The sequence below is a fragment of the Pagrus pagrus genome (genome assembly GCF_965226575.1).
Source record: "Pagrus pagrus genome assembly, chromosome: 23".
Lineage (NCBI taxonomy): Eukaryota > Metazoa > Chordata > Actinopteri > Spariformes > Sparidae > Pagrus > Pagrus pagrus.
The window spans coordinates 4,630,966-4,652,233 of NC_140205.1; the positions used below are offsets into that span (position 1 = coordinate 4,630,966).

Consider the following 21,268-nt stretch of genomic DNA (forward strand, 5'->3'; position numbering starts at 1 on the left):
TATGGTTGTGATATTAACTGACACAGCTCCGGAGGAGTGAGGAGGCCGAGTTGCATTTTGTGAAATTGCAGCCGTTTAAAAATCTCTAATCTCTGCCTGCCTGTCTGCATATCGTGATTCACCAGACTGGTGGTGGGAGGGCTTCACTAGGAGGCAGCCAGAGCAGCCGGTTTCTAGTTTTACTGGAACGCACACTGCTTCCCATGGTCCGTACAGGCAAAAAAATGTGCCATTCGTGGTACATCCTGCTATATTAAGAACCTTATCATGTCAGGAAAGAGGAAGCAGATGTTCCCACAGCACCAGTGGGCTTCGGCAGTTGACCCCTCTGACCAGTGGAGGTTCCCATCTCGCTGTTGCCCTTCTTGGTCCACGTCAAGTCCGTCAGAGCCTCAAGTCTCAGCTCAAGTTTAAAGTCCTCCTCTCAGGTCTTCATGAACAGAACACAACCACTCCTTCAATATTCAAGCTGGTGCCGAGGCTCTTAATATGTTGAACAGCAGTCAACAGCTTCACGATGAGATCAGCTATAAATGTCTCAAAGTGATGACAGAGACGTCTAGGAGCAACAAACGTTGTCATATTCAGCCAAAAAAGCATCTTTTACTTGATCTCAACCAGCTGAGAATGTGTATTTATGATTGTCACACATGCAGAAAACTAAATTATTAATCTGGCTGTTGAAGAAAAGGTTGATTTTTCACGGCGCCGTGAAATCATATCCTGGAGATAATGTCAGTAAACGCTACTTTCAAAAGTAGAAATATAAAAACTTGACTCGAGCCTTCGGCGGTCTTAAATCCCTCATTTTTGTGAACACCTGAGCTGCGGGCTGTATTACAGATTCCACTGTGACAAGCACAAGAAAAACAATATTGCATGGCCAAACTAATGAAAGCAGACAGTGAGCATGGAGGCATACAGCTACAGAAATGTCACAACGAAATAAGTCCACTGCCATTATGGTATTTCAGACAAAAAACCCCAAACTAGATTCCTCTTGTCAGAGCTGTCAGGTGAACATGAAATTTACACAAACCTTGTTAGAGAAGATCCCCCCTTTGTAACGCCCCCTCTCTTGTTTTGAGTCATTTCACACACCACATCCTGTTAGCTCTGCAGCAGGTAACACCTCTGCTAGGAAAAGGTACAGTCAAGCGCCTTCACAGAAAACACACTGTGGTCTCGACGTTTCTCCTCGTACTGGGGTCTTCAGTCGACTGCAAAGTGAGACGGTTTGTCTCAAAACCACACACACTGATCACTCGAGACGTCACCGATCATATAAGGGAACGAGAAAAAGGGTACGCGCCGACTTTTTGACCTTTAAAGTGGAGCTTCGGGCTGCAGCAGATGCTCGACTGTCTGTGCAGTAGAGGTGTTGCATAAAGCAGCGTGTCTCATCCTCCCATACAGTATGCATGAGGAGGAGATTCTCATTTAGGAGGCAGATCTTGACTGGAGATTGCAGCAGAGGGGGTGCACTGATCTGTAGCAGGGAATGACTCATATAAATCTCCATCCAGAGGCGTAAAGAGCGCGCACAGTAACACGGTGATCTCCCCGAGCCTTCCTGTACCGCCGAGACTCACAACACAATACCTGTGTGCCTGTTTAACCTCTCATGTAAGCGTATTTATAGATGAGCAAGGTCAGATGTAGGAGTAGAAAGTGGAAATTACAATAAATAATGATAATGAAACAATTAAAAGCGGTGTCTGCTTCACACAGTAAGTGCAGAGTCGTGATTGCAGTCAAGTGTCATATTTTCCGTCTGTCACAGCTCCAGTAAAACTTCACTGCACTTGTTTTCTGCTCTTCCTTGTCTAACAAGTGTAGATTTACAAACACGAGTTTAAAACCTGTTTCAACACCAATTTATTGATATTTGTGCGAGTGGAATTGAAGCATTTGCATGTATGCCCGTTTCTACAGTGACAAAACAGAGTCAGATGTACGCACAGCTTTATACATCTGACGAAAACAATGAACGAACAAGTGGAGGACTGTTTTCAGCAGCAGATCAACACACATTTTGTGCTCTAGTGAGAGTGTAAACTGTATATATATAATAAATAATGCAGAAAAATCACCGGACAAATCCTTTAATGTAATTTGAACTCAAAGTAAAATAAATAAAAAAGAGTCTACAGCCGTGATAGTGGCACTGCTCGGCTGTACTTTGAGCTAAATGCTAACGTCAGTATGCTAACACATAACTACAACGCTACGATTATAACGACAGGCAGGTGTAATGTTTACAACGTTCAACATATTGAACACAATACTACAATATTTCATAGACGACTGGTAACTGTATTGAAAGCATGACAAGTAAACATGTTGACGTGATGGAGGCACTACAGAAGGTCAGACTGTCAATAAAGTGATTATAATTCATCCTCAGGGGATCATGAATGTGTTTACTACATTTCACACAATCCATCAAACTGTTGCGGCGACATTTCACTAAAAAAACAACAAATGTGGAGCTCGTTGTAGAGCTGGAGGAGAGTTCAGGGGATCATTCAAGTCAATGGGATTCGTCCTCTGGGGACCGTGAGTGTCCTGACCAAATAATTGGATGTCTAACCGACCGACTGACTGTGATCTCTTGAGCTACAGTATACTGCGAGCATGGGTAGAAGTGATATTTAAAGCCTACACGCTGTATGAAAGTCTATTTTGCATCGTACTTCAAGAGTGTACTTTAGGTTTTTTGCTCCACTTCACATGATTAGATGCTGTGAAAGACAAGTGTGGGCAGCAGGACTCTGCCTCTGTCAGAGACCTTTAGTCCGCTGCTCCATCCGAAGCCTCATTACAGCCTGTTTATTTACTCGGCCTGTCACCAGAAATAGCTTCCTGCCTCTTTTTGTCCTTCATCTCCATCAATAGCCTCTCCTCCCTCCATCAGGTGAAGGGTTGCACACACACACACACACACACACACACCACACACACACAATGCAGCCCTGCAGGCTCGATTAACTCCGTGGGATGACCCACAAGCCCGGACCCCAGAGAGAGAGCTGGGGATATTGTGAGGGGAATATTGATCAGACCAGCTGAGGCCTCGTTATGTAACGCAGAGGCAGGGAGTGGACGGTCCTCCAGAGAGGGTTTGTAACAAGACAAGGAGAACATTAAGCTCCTGGCTGGAGATAATCACACAGACATTAACATGCGTTAATAATTATTATATTGGTAGGATCATTTTGCCCTCTAGTCTCTTATATCTACAGAGCGAGCTCACTCTTTATTTGCCATTTCTTTCTGTTTTCTGACGCTGTTTGTTTCGGTTTAGGCAACAAAAATACTTTGTTAGGTTCAGGAAAACATGGTTCAAGTTAAAATATATCCTTTCTCAATCTTAAACATGTGTTGGGAGGGAAAACTTCAACCATGTCTGGATATTTTTCTGGTCTTTTTCACGTGATTACAAAACGTGATTGTTCAGTTTCAATGATCCAACTGCCATGGTAGCCCAGAAGGGACAAACCAAACACCGAGTCTACTTTTCAGAGAGAGGATCTCTGCAACAACGGCTCGCCTCCACGCCGCCTTTCTTTGTTCACACTGAACGGAGCAGCACCGGCATCACACCGCCCCCAAGGTGTCGTCTCTGTTGCAGAACCATAAGAGGCGTGACGGTACACGTAATATCGTTGAGATCTGTGATTTCTTTACTGCATTTCCACCTGTACATCTAAAAATGTCCCAGCAAACTGTTTATAATCACATGGATGCTGGTTTAATGTGCTGTGATTGAGATCCTGACCCGTCGTGCGTCGTGGAGAGAGACACAGATACTCTCACTCGTAGGGAGGGATGCTGTTTTCCAGCGGGAGTTCACTGGAGACTCAGTACGCAAGACTGACCTCATTAAATTTCCTCATTAAATTTGGTGATTTCATTTTCAATATAAGTTGCCAGACACAGTAACTACAACAACATAACAACAGAAGACGACAAAGACATTATGAGTTGAAGTTTTCTGCCCTTCCTCCTCTGTGACTGTCATAGAGGTGGTGAGGCAGAGTAAAGGTAATGTGAAAGGGGCTTTAAGGGAAGGTGAGGTGTAGGCGCTCGGTTGAAATCTGCAACTACACCTCTGAATACCACTAATACCACTGTTGTTTTGGGGCAGATACTTCATAACCGGCCCCCATGCAGCGCCCAGGCTCGGTCCTTGTGGCACAGTGGGGGGGTCGGGTGTGGGAATATGGATCTGATCCTGACTGACAGACAGCTGGACCCCCAGCCTCCAGAGCTCCATCACGTTTTATCAGCGGATCCAAGCCGCCGAGGGAAGTGACACCACTGATTAACGCTCCCCGATTTCGCCTGCGTCAGGCTTAATTCAGCGCGTTTCATCATCCCCTCATGCTCGATGGGAGATAGCTGCAGGATGAACAGCACGACAGGCCAGTTTTAATAGCCGGTGGTGTTATCGCAGCAGATGCAGAGAGGATTTCAGTCTGACTGGCTGCTTTATTATGCAGAGCGCGCTCAAAGTGTTTGATTTTTATACAATAAATTGTAAAAAAAAAAAAATCCCACCCAGTGTTTTGATCAGTGGAGCGGTTGCCTCGAATGTGACCGGCTAATGCCTCGTTTTAACTTCCACTGTCACGGTCAGATTATAAAAACTGCTCCGTGCTGAATGGGATGTTTTTAATTAATCCCACATCATTTTTATGCATACGGGATTTATTTTGTTGCGTCTGTTTGAAGTACAGAATCAATTCCAGAGGATTTTTTAAAACACAGCATGCAGACTGAGAATATTTCTCCTACAGAAAGGAGGCGAGCTGCAGCTGGGTTGGCTGCCAGGGATGAAGTCGAGCTTACAAATAGCACCCTGTACGACAAAAACACAACAAATTCATAGTTTGTTGTGATTATACACTAATGAAAAGAAACAGGAACATTATATTCCAGTTAATAGATCCTCCTAAATCCCCCTCGTTCGTATTAAATGGATCTTTAAATCACAAAACCCTCTAGTGCCCGTAGAGATTGGAATATTAATTGGTATATTCAGGGTTCCTGCACCTTTTCAATAATCAAATTCAAGCACCTTTCAAGCATTTTCAAGGTGCATTTTCATGCTTTTCCGGCAACTTACATCTCTGGTAAATCAGGTATATATAGATGTTTTTCTAACCTTTCACTTTCCTCAAATCAAGCTGTTTTTTTGCCCAAGACTGACCAATCATTAACTGTAGTGGTGTAAGATCAGCAAACGGTTTGACTTTTGAAATAGCGGTGTTGTCCACAGGTCAGTCGGATCAGGACGAACTGACAACATACTTTGTCAAAAAGGTCGAGAACCACTGGTTTAATCTTAATTATTCACTGTATACATGACTTCAGCTCTTCTGTCATATAAATGTAGCAAAAAGGCTCAATACTTCCCTCTGAAAAGCCGTCACGTAGAGCTGCAGAGAGCTACAGTTCTTGGGTAATTATGCTTGTACATCATGAGCTTTCAGGATTTGCTGCATTAAAATCGCGTCAGACTCTCAGGTGTACTTGTCACATCGCCTGCCGTGTTACGAGGTCTGAAGATGAGCTTTAGCTAAAAAATCCCTGATTCATCTTCTTTCAAAGCCGCCACATAATTATCCTCCTGTATTCAAGCTATCCCTGCAGTTTGTGACTCATCAGCTTTGTGTTCAAGGTGTGTGAGACGTGTTAATGTGTGAGTGAATGAATAACAAGCCGCTGTGTTCTGGTTTGTTTGTGCAATCAAACACAATGGCTGCATATATTCATCTCAAATCATAGTCATGTATACGGACGCATCAGTCTTTTGATTGATGAAGATCATAACTAAACTGTTACATAAGTAGCTACTTAAAGGGTAACTCCACCAATTTTACACGTTAAAGTGTGTTTACAGGTCTCAGGGAGTACAAATGCATATGTGAAAACGTACGATAAAGATTTTTGCGGATCCAGATGAAGCTGCATGTAATCTGAGGAATGCCCTCCAGTGATGTCACTCAGTGGCTAAGTTGCATTGTGGGTAATGTAGGCATCAGGTTGAAAAGCAGTCCACTGGTCCATCATTGTATTACGATAATACTGTTGGACTCATAATGGACAGTTTAAAGACAAAATGATCAAAATCAAACAGCAGAAGCAGAGCTATCGAATCATCTGCCCCCTCAAGTGACTGACAGTTAGCTGATAACGCTAGCTAGCTAACATTAGGGCGGTACGATACGCTGGGCTCGTACCCGAGCCCCGAGGAAGAGCGCCCGGCTCTGAAGCCACTTTTCATAGAGGCCAAAAAAGATACTTTTTTCTGCACCTTCTACAAACTCTGTAGAAGTATTATAAGAACGAAAAAATCAATATGACCTTAAATTAATAATCAAAACAGTTTCTGGGTGGTCAGTTGATCAATCGGCTGATTGTTGCAGCCTGATAAATATCTAAGTTTGATAGCAGATCTGTTGAAAGAGGATAAATAATCCTGTACTTTCAGATCTTTCACCCTGATGTAAAACCAAACAACAAATCTTTTATAACCCATAAAACTGTGTAGGATGCAGAAGTTTGTGGGAACAGTGACAGCGGAGCAGCAGCAGCAGATCGTCCTCCGCTGATTTGTGGACGCTCTAACTTTCTAACCCGAGCGCCATGACAACAGATTGTATGTATTTACAGAGCTGACGGCGACTGCCTGACTACCCGGCTGACCCGACACCGGAGGTTGTGGAGGGTGGGAGGATGCAATGTGTGCCTTAGGAAGAGGCTGGGCTGTCAGTATGTGTTCAGCTCAGCGAGGAGATTTTCTTCATTTTCAAGCAGCCATTTTTCTTTTAGCAGATTAAACTTTCAAGACCTTGGAGAGGAAGTCTATAAAGCCTCTTTAAAGTTGGATTATTCTTTCTCTTCTCAGCTCATTATAGGTCTTTTCACGAAGCTGAAACTTAATAATATCTTGAATTTTGCTTTTTTATTCATGCAGAAATAAGGTTGGACCAACCATTTTGACGCAGCAGGCGAAAAGGGAAATGTCAGGCTGCTTCGTATTGTATTTAAATGCTGTGTGTGAGTGATACCGAGCGAGGCTGCTGCTTCCCTTGGTAGTCGAGCGCGTGGAGAGCAGCCTAAAGCGAGTGTGGCTGCATGCTGTCAGTTTCTATAGACGGGGTCCTCGTGATGGGTCTATTACTCACTGAAATGTCTCGTGGCAGTGGTCTTTTATAGACATTAAAGCCGTGGTATATGTTGATGTCACAGCCTTTATTGGCGTGTGGCCCTCCATTAAAGAAGGCGTACGTCAAATGTTCATGCAGTTGATCTTTGATTATACCTTCAGCCACACTAGCGGGGGAAAAGTATAGGACTGTAAATACCAGTCTGTCAGATACGTATCTCACCTACTATCAGGTGGATTACTTACGACCAATACTTGTCGTTTCATGTACAAAACTTCGGTTTATGAGCAAATACCTGCATCAGCCTCAGCTGTACCAGATACATTACAAGAAAAAGACATATCACTTCAGGCATTTTGAAAAGAGGAGTCGGCAACGCCAGAGATGGTGGTTGTATGACACATATCCCGCAATCGTAGCAGCCGAACCAGGACAGATATCAACCAATCTCAGCGTTGCACTGACAAAAACGAGATTCAAGATGATGCCGGACTTCTAATAAGCAAGCAAGAAGAGGATATCACGCTAATGCACGGGATTACCAAGCAAAGACGAGGTTATTCACAGATTAGCCACTAAAAAACAAGAAACCAATGAAATCTGTTCCTGCTCGTGACATGACTGAGTTAAAACTTTATGTCCAGACAGCCTTAAGTAGTTTTCGGCTATTTTGGAAATCTAGACTCAACACTGTCATTGAAATTATCCCAATAACTCCTGATCCCTGAATGTTAACCAGTAACGGGCGCTGTGTGCCATTTTCTCCACTTGAAATATGCTCTGGTACCCTGATGACCTTTTAACTTCATGTGAAAACAGAAATGCTACACGGATCCACGTCAGATAACAACCAACTCTCCTGAGGCAATATTTCTTGAAAGCCAACTTCCAGATGGCGAAGCTAAAAAAAAAAATAAATAAAAAAAAAGGGGCCATCTGGGGTTGTTTTATCGTCAATTCAAGAAATTATTTGGCTTAAATAGCTGCACACACACACACACACACACAAATCCACACAAGGTCAGTCAGATCACGACGAGGCCGTGGTCATGTCGCGGGGTCAGATGTCTGAGATGTGTTTTATGTCCAGCCTGAGTGCTCGGAGGGGAAAATATCGGAGCAAAAGTCACGCAGGATTCATCACTGGAGGCCCCGGAGGACTTAACGTACTAAACCCTCTGACGTCTTCTCTGGAGAATCAAAGCTGAACCAGGAGACGGCTGTTTGAGTCGAACACAGCCGAGACCTAAAGCCACGTGTAACAGATAGGATCCATAAGAACAACAGCGCGATGCATCAGCCTGTCGGTCCTGTTTGACCATTAATGGTCATAAACACAAATCAGTCTGAGCTTCCTGAGCAGGAATGTTCTCCACTTATAAGGACAGACTGCAGCTGAACTGTGCGTGTTTGGATTTTCTGATAAAAACAGTAAGTGGGTTAACTTATCACGACTCGGCCACTAATCTAACAGACAACCTGACATGAAAACACAGGAAGATATACTGTTATCATAAATCATGACATAAGCTACAAAATACTCTGGACTCTGGTTCTTTTCATGATGTACACTGACGAGGTGCAACGAGCCAAAAGACATTAGCCTCTATCGAGTTCCCTTATTAAAATGATACCAATCAAAACTGAGGAGAAGGAGAATAATCGAGGGAAGTTTTAGTTGATGAAGCACTTTGACTAAAATGTTCATCTGTGTCCAAGAATCTCCAGAATGAGCTCTAACTTAAAGATCCTTCATCTCTTTAATGAGGGCAGTTTCGCTGCTCTGACGTAAACGGAAACCTGATGATATTTATCAGATATAAAAATATTGCTCGAGTGGCTGGATGTGAGTAAATCCCTGCAGCAAAGGATAAATTCATCCATAAATACAAATTCAGTGATTATCTGGTCAACCCTCATGCTGTAAAGTCAGGTGAAGTAGTCACAAAACATTTCTGGAGCTTCTCAGCAAAACGTGCTGCAACCAAAAAGCTAGATCTGCAAGCAGGTGTCAGAGGGGTCCAAGCCCTCCGGCGCAGGTCACACCTGTCGAGTCGGACCTGCAGGCCCACAGGTGTGACAGAGGCCGCAGGTTGATAGCAGATTATCACCCTCAGTGTAAACTGCAGGACCTCGAGCTACTTCTGCAGAGGGAGAATGTGGCGACAGGTTAGTCCAGCTGGCACTGGGAGCCGTGCTGCAGTGTTTGGGGCTTCGACCCTAACAAAACAAAACATACAGCTCGTCTGGTATAATCCAAGTCTTTAGAAGCCTCCAGATCCCATATTGATTTGAAGAAATGTATTTACACACAGCTTGCGGTCGAGCTCATACCCATGCTTCTAGCTTAGCAGCTACAGTGAAGATTTCATAAATAACGTTGTTTTTACGTTTTAAAACATCTCTCTCCATCTGCTTCAGTTGTTTAGGAGAATGCTGCAACACTGTTTTGCTGTGACGCTTCATAAATGTTTTGTAGACTATGAAACGTCACCAAACTCTCCACCGGCTCGAGGGCGAGTAGATAAGGACTGAATTTTCATTTTTGTGTGAACTTTAACAATCTTAGATTAGTGGACGGTTCAAAAGTCTTGGACGGTGCTTCATCTGGCGAGTTATCTGTTGGAATAACAAAACTACGCTTTCATGCAACTTAACATTCACATCCACCTACTTAACGGTTAAACTGTGATGAGGAGGATTTCACTTTTTAGTGTGAAGGCAACAAAAGTCAAACAACTGAGAGCAGCCACACGCTCCTATAGGGGGAAACCTTCCCCTGGCACGTCTCTAAAGGGCAGACGCACAACAAGAGATGAGTGGCTGTGGCCTGCCGGGACACCTGAGCCTGCGTTTACCCCGAGGCACACAAACACACACAGCTCATCTATATTGCATGACAATAAGAGAGGCAGTGTACATAGGTGGTTATAGGATGCTCCCGTTGGGAGAACAGTGGGTGATTCCCCCCCGATAAAGCCCTGCAGGCCCTCTGCCGCTCGGCTGACAAACACTGCCGTCTTGCTGCTATGTAAATCTCATTATGTAACAAATGTTGGATTATGTAAGATCTGTGGCGCTTTTTGTCTTGGAGACGATACAGCAGATAAAAGGAGGGACTAAAGGGGATGAAAAGAAGAGCGGCACTCACTATCTTTAATCAGAGAGGTCTTTTCATCGGCTTGTCAGCGCTGACTGACAGCGACATAAAGCCTCGGCTGATCCTCCTCGCTCGCACGTTCACACACTCACCGGTGAAAACAGCAGGTGAAACAGTATAATGTTTCCCTCTGCATTGTGCCTCGTGCTGTCGTCGACTCTCAGCCTCGTGAATAACAACCGGGGCAGACAGCATACTAATGACAGAGGCGGCGTGTACGTCTGAGATTACAGCCAAGTCGGGCGAGCAGATCAGAAACTTGAACCTGACACGTCTGTCTGCAGGGGGACACAAATAACAAGACCAGCAGCAGCACAGGAAACAAGCAATCAGTGTTTATTAACAGAGTATTTACAGAGGCAGTGTCGATGCGTGTCGCTTGGTTAAGTCTGTGAATCCTTGTAGAGAACGCTTGCCACCGCTGATCTCACTGCTGCCGGGTCCTCAGTGTCTGTGGAGGGAAGAAACACAGACGTGGAAATGAATATTGACACGAGACACTTTATGAAGACTTTCTTGCCAGTAAAATCTTCGTCTTTGGTCTGAAGTCAAACTATATTGGAAAGCAGGGATAGGGCGAGCACTCACAAATGTTGTTGTGAAAACTACTTTGGTCCGGACTGAAATGTCTCAACAACTTTTGGATGGATTTCCAAGATATTTTGTTCAGACATTTATGAGCAGATACATGCAAAACTAATAAGACTCCTATCAGCTTCGAATATCTTGCCAATTGCTCCTTTAAATGCTAATGTTAGCATTAAAATCCCTCCTAAAAGATCATTTCTCAGTGCAGAAATGTGAAAAATCAGAAAAGTGAAAACTAATTCTCGACATTAAGATTACCTCCAACACTTTTGTTATAGCGGGCTGTGTGTTACTTACGACTGAGACCATTGGAAAGTAGAAACATAGCAGTTGTAAACATGTGCATTGTGTTTACACTCAAAGCTACTTCTTGGGTTTTGGTGAGAGTGAGCAAAGATAACTGAAGTAAATTCATCTGTTCATCACAGCGTAGCCCTCTGAAACAGAATGAAATCACAAGGTGTCCAGATTTCCACCCCTAATGCTCGTAGTTATGATTGTTGCACTGTATTATGCTAATTCTTGGTACAGTGCGGTACATTTGCAGCCGTTAGCCATGTTGTTAATATGCAGGCAACAGGAAGACAAAAGACGGTAATTTCACCTGCAGAACCAGGAGTGACCATTATCCTTACCCTCCAGCACTGCAGTTTCTAAATGTTTGATCTGGTTCTCTTGTAAGAGCTGTAACGAAGTCTATCCTCCCTCCTAATGTGAATCTAATGCAGTTTTAATAGCACCTGCTGCAGCTGCTTTTCATAAATATTATGTTTCTGTCCTATCACGAGGTTTTTGTTAAGTGTTCGGCAACGTTTTAGTTCAATGTGACAACAAATGTGAAAATAAATGGAGGAGAGGCGATTCTGGAGAGAGTTGTTTGTTGAGTCTCATTCCCCAAAACCTTAAATAGTATTCAGGACATTAAAAGTTATTTTGGATCTTGATGAAGCTATAAAACTACGAAGCAGCTGCATGTTAGTTCGCTGCTCGAGCTAATTAATGGGCTACTTGTTCTAGAGAGTCTGAGCTGAAATGTCATAATTATTGTCATTATTGTCATAAAACACTTTAAAACCAGCTTCTCGTGGTGAAAAGTACATTTACTCAAGTGCTGTATTCAAGAAAAATAAGTAATGAGTAAGTATTTCCATTTTTTTGCTACTTTCTACTCCTCCAGCACATTTTAGAGAGAAGTGTTGTATTTTTTCACTCCACCACATTCAACATCTGAAAACTAAAGCTTCTGATTACTTTGCACATTTAGATTCAGTGAAAGAAAGATCAGTTTATAAAACATGAAGCATCCTTCTAGATTAAACCACCCAACAGTATATAAAGTAGTTAGATTACCTCCACCTCCACTAGCTACAAACTAAAGTCCTGCTTACATGTATGCAAACTAACCCAAATATCTCATATATACACTGACATTATTACTTTTCCTTCAGTAATGAATGCAGCTACTTCTTCCAGTGTGATGAAATATTCCTTACCTGGCACTGCTCCCTACACCTCTCTCCTGCAGCACTCTCCCAATCGAAACTAGCTGATGATTAAACTGAAACCGGCGGGCACGCAGGAGGAACTGTCAATATTTAAAAACCTTCGCACGTTGTGATGGAGGACTGACGGGCCGACTGAGAGGCCGGTTATTAAGGTGAATGAGCAGCAGGGAAGAGACTGAGAGCCGCTGCTGACATTTGTAGGAGGTCAGAGCGAGGCGGCTGACGCAGCTTTCATTTTTTGACTTGTAGTGTTTGATGTCGTGCATATTTAAGGGTTGTATGTTTAAGTGACACTTAGCAATTTCTGTTGACGGAGATCTGACATGTGTCCTCATATGGACGAACACAAAGCAAACCATCACTTCCTCCACACTCGACACATTTTCACACTTTCATTTTCCCTCACTTGTCTCTGTTTCTTCGCTCTCTCCTCCTCTCTCCTTCCTCGTCCCCTGGCTGCTACATCAGAACATTTTCACCACTGGGTTAGGTAACAACAAGGCTGCGAAATCGTACTGAAAAAGACAGACGACAGGCCCAGAGGTTGAATTATTAACAGAGGCAGCAGGGAGCTACGCTAACACCACCGAGAGCAGGCTGCAGGAGAATCAGCTGGAACCTGCGTTTTCATCCTGCAGTCACAATCGTGTGTTCGTGTGTCGTCATCAATCTTCCTCGCTGAATAAGTTTCCAGTCGTTTCACAGTGTTTTTCTGACGGCTGACTTGCTGGTCATCCATGCAGACCGAAAAGCACGGACTCCTTTATAATTCAATCAGACTCACCCTCTCCTGTAACAACGTTTTTACATACCCAGGCTGAAAACGCACGAGGAATGAGGGGGGAGAAATTAGAAATTAGCAGGAAATAAATAAACGTTGTGCCGCATTTGTAATGATTAACCAAGTTATCGGCTTGGTTAGACCTTGTGTTTGTCGGGAGGACTGTGTTTGGAAAGACTCTGGACGGCAGGAACACAATTTTCCACTGAGCGAGATAAAGAGAAAGAGTCAGAGAGCAGCATCCTCAGCTCCTGTGGTCTGTGTGCTGAGGGATTACAGCCTCGCTAAAAATACTGTGCAGCCCAGTTGACTGACAGGCTACAGATTTATATACGTCTGGACACAGAAATGAAAACATTTGAGGATTTTCTGGTTGAATTTCCTCCCGGGCCTTTTCCTGTACATGTGTGTAGATCATTTTTCTGTAGCTCTTGTTCGTACGAGTGACACAGCTCAGATTCAACCGTAAATCGCTTGATCCAACTTGATGAGCGCCACCTGTTCGTTGGTATAACTGAGGGCCCTAAACTGCGACATAAGGTTTTCCAGTTCTGCTGCGTTTATTGGTAAGTTTGTTTTATTTTATAGCTTTATCTCACGTGTCATTGTCTGATTAACTGTCTCTTCCCAGCCCCTTTTCTCTGTTGACCAGTGTTTAACTAGTTAAATAGTCCTTGTGTATTTAAGCCTGTGTTTTTCTCTCTGTCTTTGTCAGTTCGTCTGTCTCTTCACGTCTGTTCCTTAGTTCTGTTTTGCTGCTTTTTGGCCCAGCTTCCTCCGCTCTCCCTTTTTTGTATCGGTTCGTTTAGTTTTTGCTCTGTTGGATTCTCGTCTTTGTTTCTGTGGACTCAGCTTAGTTATTAAAGTTCCTTGTTTCTCACCCTGCCTTCTGAGGTGTCCTGTGTTTGTGTCTTTTGTTTGCCAAACATAACAAAGTTCCAGTCATTAATAGGAAATAAGAAATTAACACTGCAGAGCTTCAAGTGTTGCTGCTGGAGATCAGCAGACAAAAACACAACATATTCAGCAGTTAGAGGACTCAAAACAATTCTGGACTATAAATATAGCTGCTAACGATGTGTCAACAGAGCAGAGCTTTTCTGTGACTGTGAATAAGATAAAATTAGATGCTACTAAAAGTGTACAACCGTGCTAGCAGCTCTGTGAGGCTCTAATTATAGGGACAACTGTGCTTTGAGCTAAATGCTAACAAGCTCACAGCGACAATGCTAAAATGTTGATGTTCAGCAGGTGTAATGTTACCTGTATACAACACGAGCGGACCCTCCAGGTCTGAGAAGTGAAGCCAATGCAGAAGTGCCTCCAACCTTCATTATTTGTATGAACGACTTGTTCGTGCATGAGGCCCATTAAACCTGCGAGCATGCCTGAGCTTGTTAGCGGTAGAAATCTGTCATGTGGAGATCGTTTGTCGTCCCTCCTCATCAGTATTCTGGTCACAACTGAGTTTTACAACAGACGAGTTGTCCGATCACAGCCACAAACAGACGAGGCGTCGGTGTGAACCTGATGGAGGATGCTCTCTAGTCGTCGGCGTACTCACCGACTCCCAGCTCCCTCAGGCGGCTCTTAAACTCCGGTTTCTCCTCCAGGACCCTCAACAGGTTCGTGGACTCCATGCGCTCCAGTTCCACCTTCCAGTAGACGTAGATTTTGTGACTGAAGCTCACGTAGACCAGACACGGGCCGTTCTTACCCTCCTTACACGTGTACTGACCTGCGAACACACAAGAAACAGCAACAACACCGCATTTATTACAGGAAGCTTTTCCTCATCATGCTGTGGTTTGGCGTGTTGTGTGAATACAGATGAACACATCAGCGATCCTCTGCTGCCCGGCTGCTAATATTTTCCCCTGTAGCAGAGCCAGCATGCACACAAAAACAGAAACCAATCTAATCTGCCTTAATGATCACAGAGAGCAGGCAGAGGGGACGGAGGATGGAGGGGGGGGACTCGGTAGGTGCAAAGAAACAGTCCACAGTGGAAACAGGCAGATCAAACAAAGTCTCTTCTCTCTTTCTCTAATCCACTTGCAGCTGTACATGGCATATTAGCTCCCTCAAATTCACTGTGGCTTGATCAAACACTGCATAAAGATGTGAGAGGACAAACTGAAGAGGAGGAGAGGGAGTGTATGAAGACCGGGGGAGCATGAAGCTCAACGTTGCCACCTGCTGGTGACAGCCGTGTATCCACTCAACCATCCAAGGAAGCTTACGGAGATATTTACTGTCGGGCCGCGATAAAACTATGTGACGCAGCCAAAAAGAAGAAGAATGCTGAGAGAAGCTATAATGAGTTATTTCTGAAGTAAGTTAAATCTGCATTAACTACTTTTCTGGCCACTCAGGGGAGCCATCACCTTTTTAAATAAAATAAATACATTTTATCCATATAGCACTTTTAAAAACAGAGTTTACAAGGTGCTTTGACAAGCAGGAAACTCAGGAAGACAATATTACAGAATAAACACTCAGCAGTCGAGACAAACGCAAGGAAGCTGAGGGATAAATGTAAAAGGAATGAAAGCAATAAAACAAGCAAAATCACAGACAAAACGCAAATACAGAGATAAATAAAAGAATAAAATCAATAAAGGTCGATACGAAGATGACATCACATCAGGTGACTTCAGAACAGATAAAAAGATTCGGAGCTGTAAAATGAATAAAGGATAATAAAATAGATAAAACAAAAGCAGTAAAGGACGTAAGAAGAGGACGTCACATGAGAGGAACACGTAGACTGAGAGCAGCAGAGGGAATGAAAAGATCACTTCACATAAAGCAAAAAGAAAAAGTGGGTTTTCAGAAGCGCTTTGAAAGAAGTTAAGGTCAAGGTTACTTTATTTATTGGTCTCCACCAGGGAGAAAGTTGTCTCGGAGATAGGGAAGAAGTTGCAGCACAAAAAAGACATCCAATAAAAAACAACATGCGGTACAAACGTACATCAGGTTAAAAGACAGAACCATCACGTTCATTTCTGGCTGTTAAGAAGCTCGGTTGATACAGGAACATCGATTGTGCCTGCAGAAGGGAAGCCTGTATCTCCAGCTGATTAGCTCGTTAGCATGTTGAATATTTGAGCTTCAGAGGCACTTGTGTCTTTTCAACCTATAGACAGAACAAGGCTAGCTGTTTCCCATTGTTTTACAGTCTTTCTGCTAAGCTAAGCTAAGCTAAGCTAAGCTAATGCATGAGACAGTTTGGGGGTGAAGTATGAAGTCCCTCACCAGCACAGAAGGCGTTGACGTTCTCGTCGAACTGGAACCGTACGACTGTCCGATTGTGGTCGATGATGTAGGTTTGACCATCCCAGGCACACGCCACCACCTCCTCTCTGCCGTCTCCCTGCAAGCAAACACACATCTTCGCCATCATCCACTAAATAAATGGATATAGTGCTGATTTTATTACACTTTAAAAAAATGTTTTCAATGAAAATACAGTAACTTTTAGAGGAAATACAGCGCGATGGTGCCGATACTGGTAATAATAACCCGACAAAGGCACATTTAAATACAGTAACACTTGTGAAAACTGGCCACTTCACTCTGAAGTGGCTTTTTTAGACTGAAGCAGAAAGGAAACACACAAATCTGAAGGAGGAAAGAGGATCCACCACAAAAGAACAGTGAGCTGCAGCACCAAAACACAGATTAAAAAGTCTGACTGGAAATTATCTGTTTTATCTGTTTTTATGTGAAATTTATTTCATCTTCATCTATTTATTCATCTTAATATCTAAAATATTGCATTTCCAGACAAAGAAAAATGCAAAAAATGAATAAAAAATACTTCTATCAATTAATAATAATTAAAAACAAAGACTCACAGTAACGTCGAGCTTCTGCAGGGCGAACAGTTGATGATCCACCTGGACGGACCACAGCAGCTGCTCTGAGCTGTCCATCAGCTTCAGGGTACCTGGAACATTTAGAGGTTTGTTTTTAATATGGGTCATGAACAGACTTTTTATGAAAAGGGAAACAATGAAAAGTTTATTATAAATAACTCTGAGTTCAGTCCAGTTATAAATAATAAACGTCTTGTTTCCAAGAAGGTGAGAAAGTCGATGCTGCTCTGAAATCTTCCTCACACTGTGACGTCCTCGACAAACACAAACTGAAATCCAGCCAGTAATAGTTTGTTGGATATAACTCAAAAAGCCTCTAATGGTATTTTAATTTCTGTTCTCTGTGTTCGCACATCGGGGTGTCGACAGGAGGGAGATTATGAGAGTAAAATGTTGGCAGCCGGAAGGCTTCAGTGACGATAATCCCCGAAGATCCTCTCTTCTTTAAATATTGATGGACTCTCCAGCTGCTCCGAGAGCCGTCTGCCAGGAGGAGCGTCAACATTGGCCGGCAGCCACCGACACATGCTGAAGGGTTCGTGCTGCTACTGCATTATACAGGCGACATATGGCACTTTATACCTGCCGTGTAAATACATTGTGTCGACTGATCAGGTGGCATTTAGTTCTGGTCCAGTTCGTTCACATTGGCGTTACAGATTAACAAGAAACGCAGTGATTGGACAGTTTTGATGACCTGCATCGTCAGAACTACATGGATCCACGTGGGGAAAATAATATATAGTAATACAGAGAGTGTACAACTTTAAGAGCAACATTCAGGCACCTAAATGGTCAATTTTCAGACAATCGAAGCCAAACATCACATCCAAAATACTCATGACTCACCATCTAAAGTGCAGAGAGCAAACAGGCCACATTTAGAAGATTCCTCTTTTGAACCTGTTGAGAAACATTAAATATAACTTATGAGTAACTTACAGAATACGACGTGTTGTTCAGAGTAAACAACAACAGAGCGGACTCAGGTTTTCTCTGGTACCTTTGCTGATGCTGCCAATCAGATGAGTGGAAACATTCTTGTTGTGTATCCGCCCGGTGGTCAGATGGAGAACTACATCTCTGGAGGGTCCCTCGCTGCGAGCAAAGAAAACATGTAAACGATCAGAGTTTCTTATATTTGATCATCTGTCACTTTATTTCACAGCAGTGATAGTTTGTCTACCTCCCGGGGGTGGCAGGGGCTTCTTCTCCAGAGCCGCTGGAGTCATGTTGTGTCCAGGAACACAGCAGGATGGCGTAACCGCAGCCCGGCTGAGACACCATGAGCTCTGGTAAACCTTCTGGACCCGGGTTCACTGACAAACTGTCCACCTGCACCACAGACATTACTATTAAACATTCAGAGTTTAGATTAATAAGATGATGAGCTTACATGTCAGATAATCAGTGAAGGGCTTCCAAGTTGCTGGTCTGAGGTCTACCTGCCCCTCCAGCAGCCATTTCTTCAGCAGGACCAGCTGTCCGGACCCCAGATCTGAACCTTCTGACGGCTCCTCCCAGCGGAAAGCTCGCACCACTCGGTCTGTGTAGCCCACCACCAGCTCACAGCGCCCATCGCCGTCTGCGGTACAGACGTGCACGCCACGCAGTCAAACTCACAAGCTCAACACACAGGATGGATGTACAGCAGTGAGAAAGCGGAGCCAGGATTTACCGATATCACTGATCAGGATGACTTTGGTGTTGGCGGGAATGTGTTGGGTGAAAAGAGGCTTCTGATCTTCAAAGGATGTGAATTCATGCTGGCTGGATGAATCTGATTTACTCGCGGTGGCAGCTGTCAAGTCGAAGAGGTGAAACCAGCCCTCAGCTCCAACAGCGACCACAAAGTTCTGTCAGACGGAACAAAAACACTCTCAACCACCAGAATATTCTGATTCACTGCTGCGGATCATTCATTTTTTTATAACTCACCCTTCCTTTGTTGCAGACGTCTCCCACTGCGACACAGGTCAGCTGGATAAATCAAAAAAATCAGGAGATGAGTAAGAGAAACAATCTCACGATGAGATTACGAGCGTTTTCAGGTGTTTGTACTGACCATGCCCACACAGGTTCTGGTGATCCAGGGTTTGGAGTCGTCATTCTTGTACACGAGCAGCTTTCCACTGGTGTCCCCGACAACCAGCTCGTTCAGCTGCAGTTAAATGGAGACGCAGATTAACTTTGATATGATGTGGAACAAATGTTATGAGTCTAATAATGTGAGACAGACAGATTTATAAAGAAAGTTTGAGCACAATACTGGTGTGATTTCTGATAGATTAACAAATCCAAGTGTGTAAAGGACGTTGTTGGTGCTCTCTGGTGGACAAACTATAGATAACATGTCTTTCTTGTCATTTATCAGCTATAACATACAGTGGTACAGATATATCTGTAATGAACTAGTATCAGCTGATATGTCAGCCTAGCTTATCAATCTGCTGGGCTTGATTACTTATCATTGAGTCTGGACTTTTGATTTTCATGACCTGTAAGCCATATTCGTAATGAATCTATAATATATGAAAGTTTCACTTTTTGAATTAAGTTCTGGGGGGAAAAAAGCACATTTCCATGATATTCAAATTTTTCTTAGATGCCTTTGTAAAGTCATTCGTTTATTTAGACAAGCACACAGTAGAAATAGAAATGCTTTGCTGACACGAACTTTGATATATTGTATTATTTGTATATTATAATATTTGAATATATATTTTGCACTCAATGTCTTTTTGTCCTTGATTTGAGATGTGGTTAAGATACTTGCATTCTATTTGCACAGAATTAACATCACAACCAAGTCTAGTTCTTGTCCAGTACACAAAAAGTAAACTTCAACAAGATCTAGAGTTTCTGCAGAGACATTTTCTTTACCATAACAAATACAACAGACTAAGAAATAAACAGGCACCTCGTATGGAGGGTGCAGTGCTGTCACTGAAGGACTGTAAATACTTTAAAGGTGCACTATGTAGTGTAGTAAACGAAATAAACAAACTGTCCTGTTTCCTCTCTGAACAGCTTGTTTATTCAGTTATGGAAAAGACAATTATTTCTGAGTTTGAATTATGACCTCATTAATAGTGTAAACATTATAATTTAAGTCTGCACTGAACCTGCATCCTTTCCCAGGCTTGTTTGTCACGTTACTCTGAACAGACTCAGGATGTAACACTGGGCAGCTGTGAGCAGATAAAACCAAAACAAATAAAAAGTTAACAAAGCTTTCTTTACCGAGTCGTTGTCTGCGTCTCCCAGGCAGATCGCATGAGGAAACAGAGTCCCTGTAAAGTCCAAACTGACTCGCTGAACGTAGTTTAACGAGCGCATAGCTGCTAACGTTAGCTGCGAGTTTCAACCGTTACTGAAGCGGACAGTCGCTGAGTGGACAGCTAGCTTAGCTGACGTTAGCTCCCAAAAGCTAAGAGGCTAACATCAACGTTAGCCTCCTCAACATCGCTCGACATTAAAGCGCATCCTTATTAATGAGCTGCTGTTTAAAATGCCTGTTTGTCGAGTGGTTTTAAAGCGTATATTTATGTTTTAAGGTGAAGTAGTTAGCTAGGTAGGCAGCTAGGTAGCACGCACGCTACTTCCTGGTAAACAAATGCACGTGACCGCAGAAAGTACGGAAGAGCATTAGAGACAAAAAATATCTAAATCGCAAAACTTTAAAACGGTTAACTTTAGGATTGTGGTACCAAAAAATCACATTAAACACGTCTCTATGGAAGTGTTTGACTTTGATATGTATTTAAAAACGCTATTAAAAATCTGAGATTTAATTAAATGTGGATTGGACCTGTTGTTTAATCAAATAAGGGAGGAAATAGTGACATCTGGCGGTGGTTTACTGCACTACAACATAATTAAATAGTTTTATTTTTACTCCCACCTTCTTTTTGTTGCCTTTAATAAATAACACAACAGTAAAAATATGTTTTTTTCAATCCGAACCTGCAGCATTCAGATCCCTGTATATATAAAAAATCACTACTACAGATGTAAACAATTATTGTCTCAAATACCCAATACAGAAAAGTTTGGATCATGGCTTAAAGATATTTGATGACTAACAAATCTCAATATTCTTCATCAGTGTCATCCAACAAAACATGTTTGAGAACATTTTTAAAATGGCATTGACATAACTTGCTTTTTCTGTG

At 42.9% G+C, this 21,268-nt stretch overlaps 1 protein-coding gene across 3 annotated transcripts in view; it reads right to left on the reverse strand.

Moving 5' to 3' along the window:
* Positions 1-20,707, reverse strand: part of itfg2 (integrin alpha FG-GAP repeat containing 2) — a 43,684-nt gene extending 22,977 nt beyond the window's left edge. Inside the window, exons 1-12 of one of the 3 annotated variants that reach the window (XM_084345146.1) lie at positions 20,337-20,707; positions 19,159-19,254; positions 19,032-19,073; positions 18,772-18,949; positions 18,539-18,678; positions 18,280-18,428; positions 18,097-18,191; positions 17,943-17,996; positions 17,073-17,164; positions 16,471-16,588; positions 14,777-14,950; positions 10,659-10,789 (exon numbers count right to left, since the gene is read on the reverse strand). In XM_084345146.1, coding sequence (XP_084201272.1) covers positions 10,722-10,789; positions 14,777-14,950; positions 16,471-16,588; positions 17,073-17,164; positions 17,943-17,996; positions 18,097-18,191; positions 18,280-18,428; positions 18,539-18,678; positions 18,772-18,949; positions 19,032-19,073; positions 19,159-19,254; positions 20,337-20,432 — 1,302 coding nt within the window. In that variant the 5' untranslated portion in view covers positions 20,433-20,707 and the 3' untranslated portion in view covers positions 10,659-10,721. Of the gene's footprint in view, positions 1-10,658; positions 10,790-12,409; positions 12,947-14,776; positions 14,951-16,470; positions 16,589-17,072; positions 17,165-17,942; positions 17,997-18,096; positions 18,192-18,279; positions 18,429-18,538; positions 18,679-18,771; positions 18,950-19,031; positions 19,074-19,158; positions 19,255-20,336 lie in introns of those variants that run through there. The other 2 variants (XM_084345147.1, XM_084345148.1) reach the window with 2 other exon arrangements.
* Between the last annotated feature and the right edge of the window lie 561 nt (positions 20,708-21,268).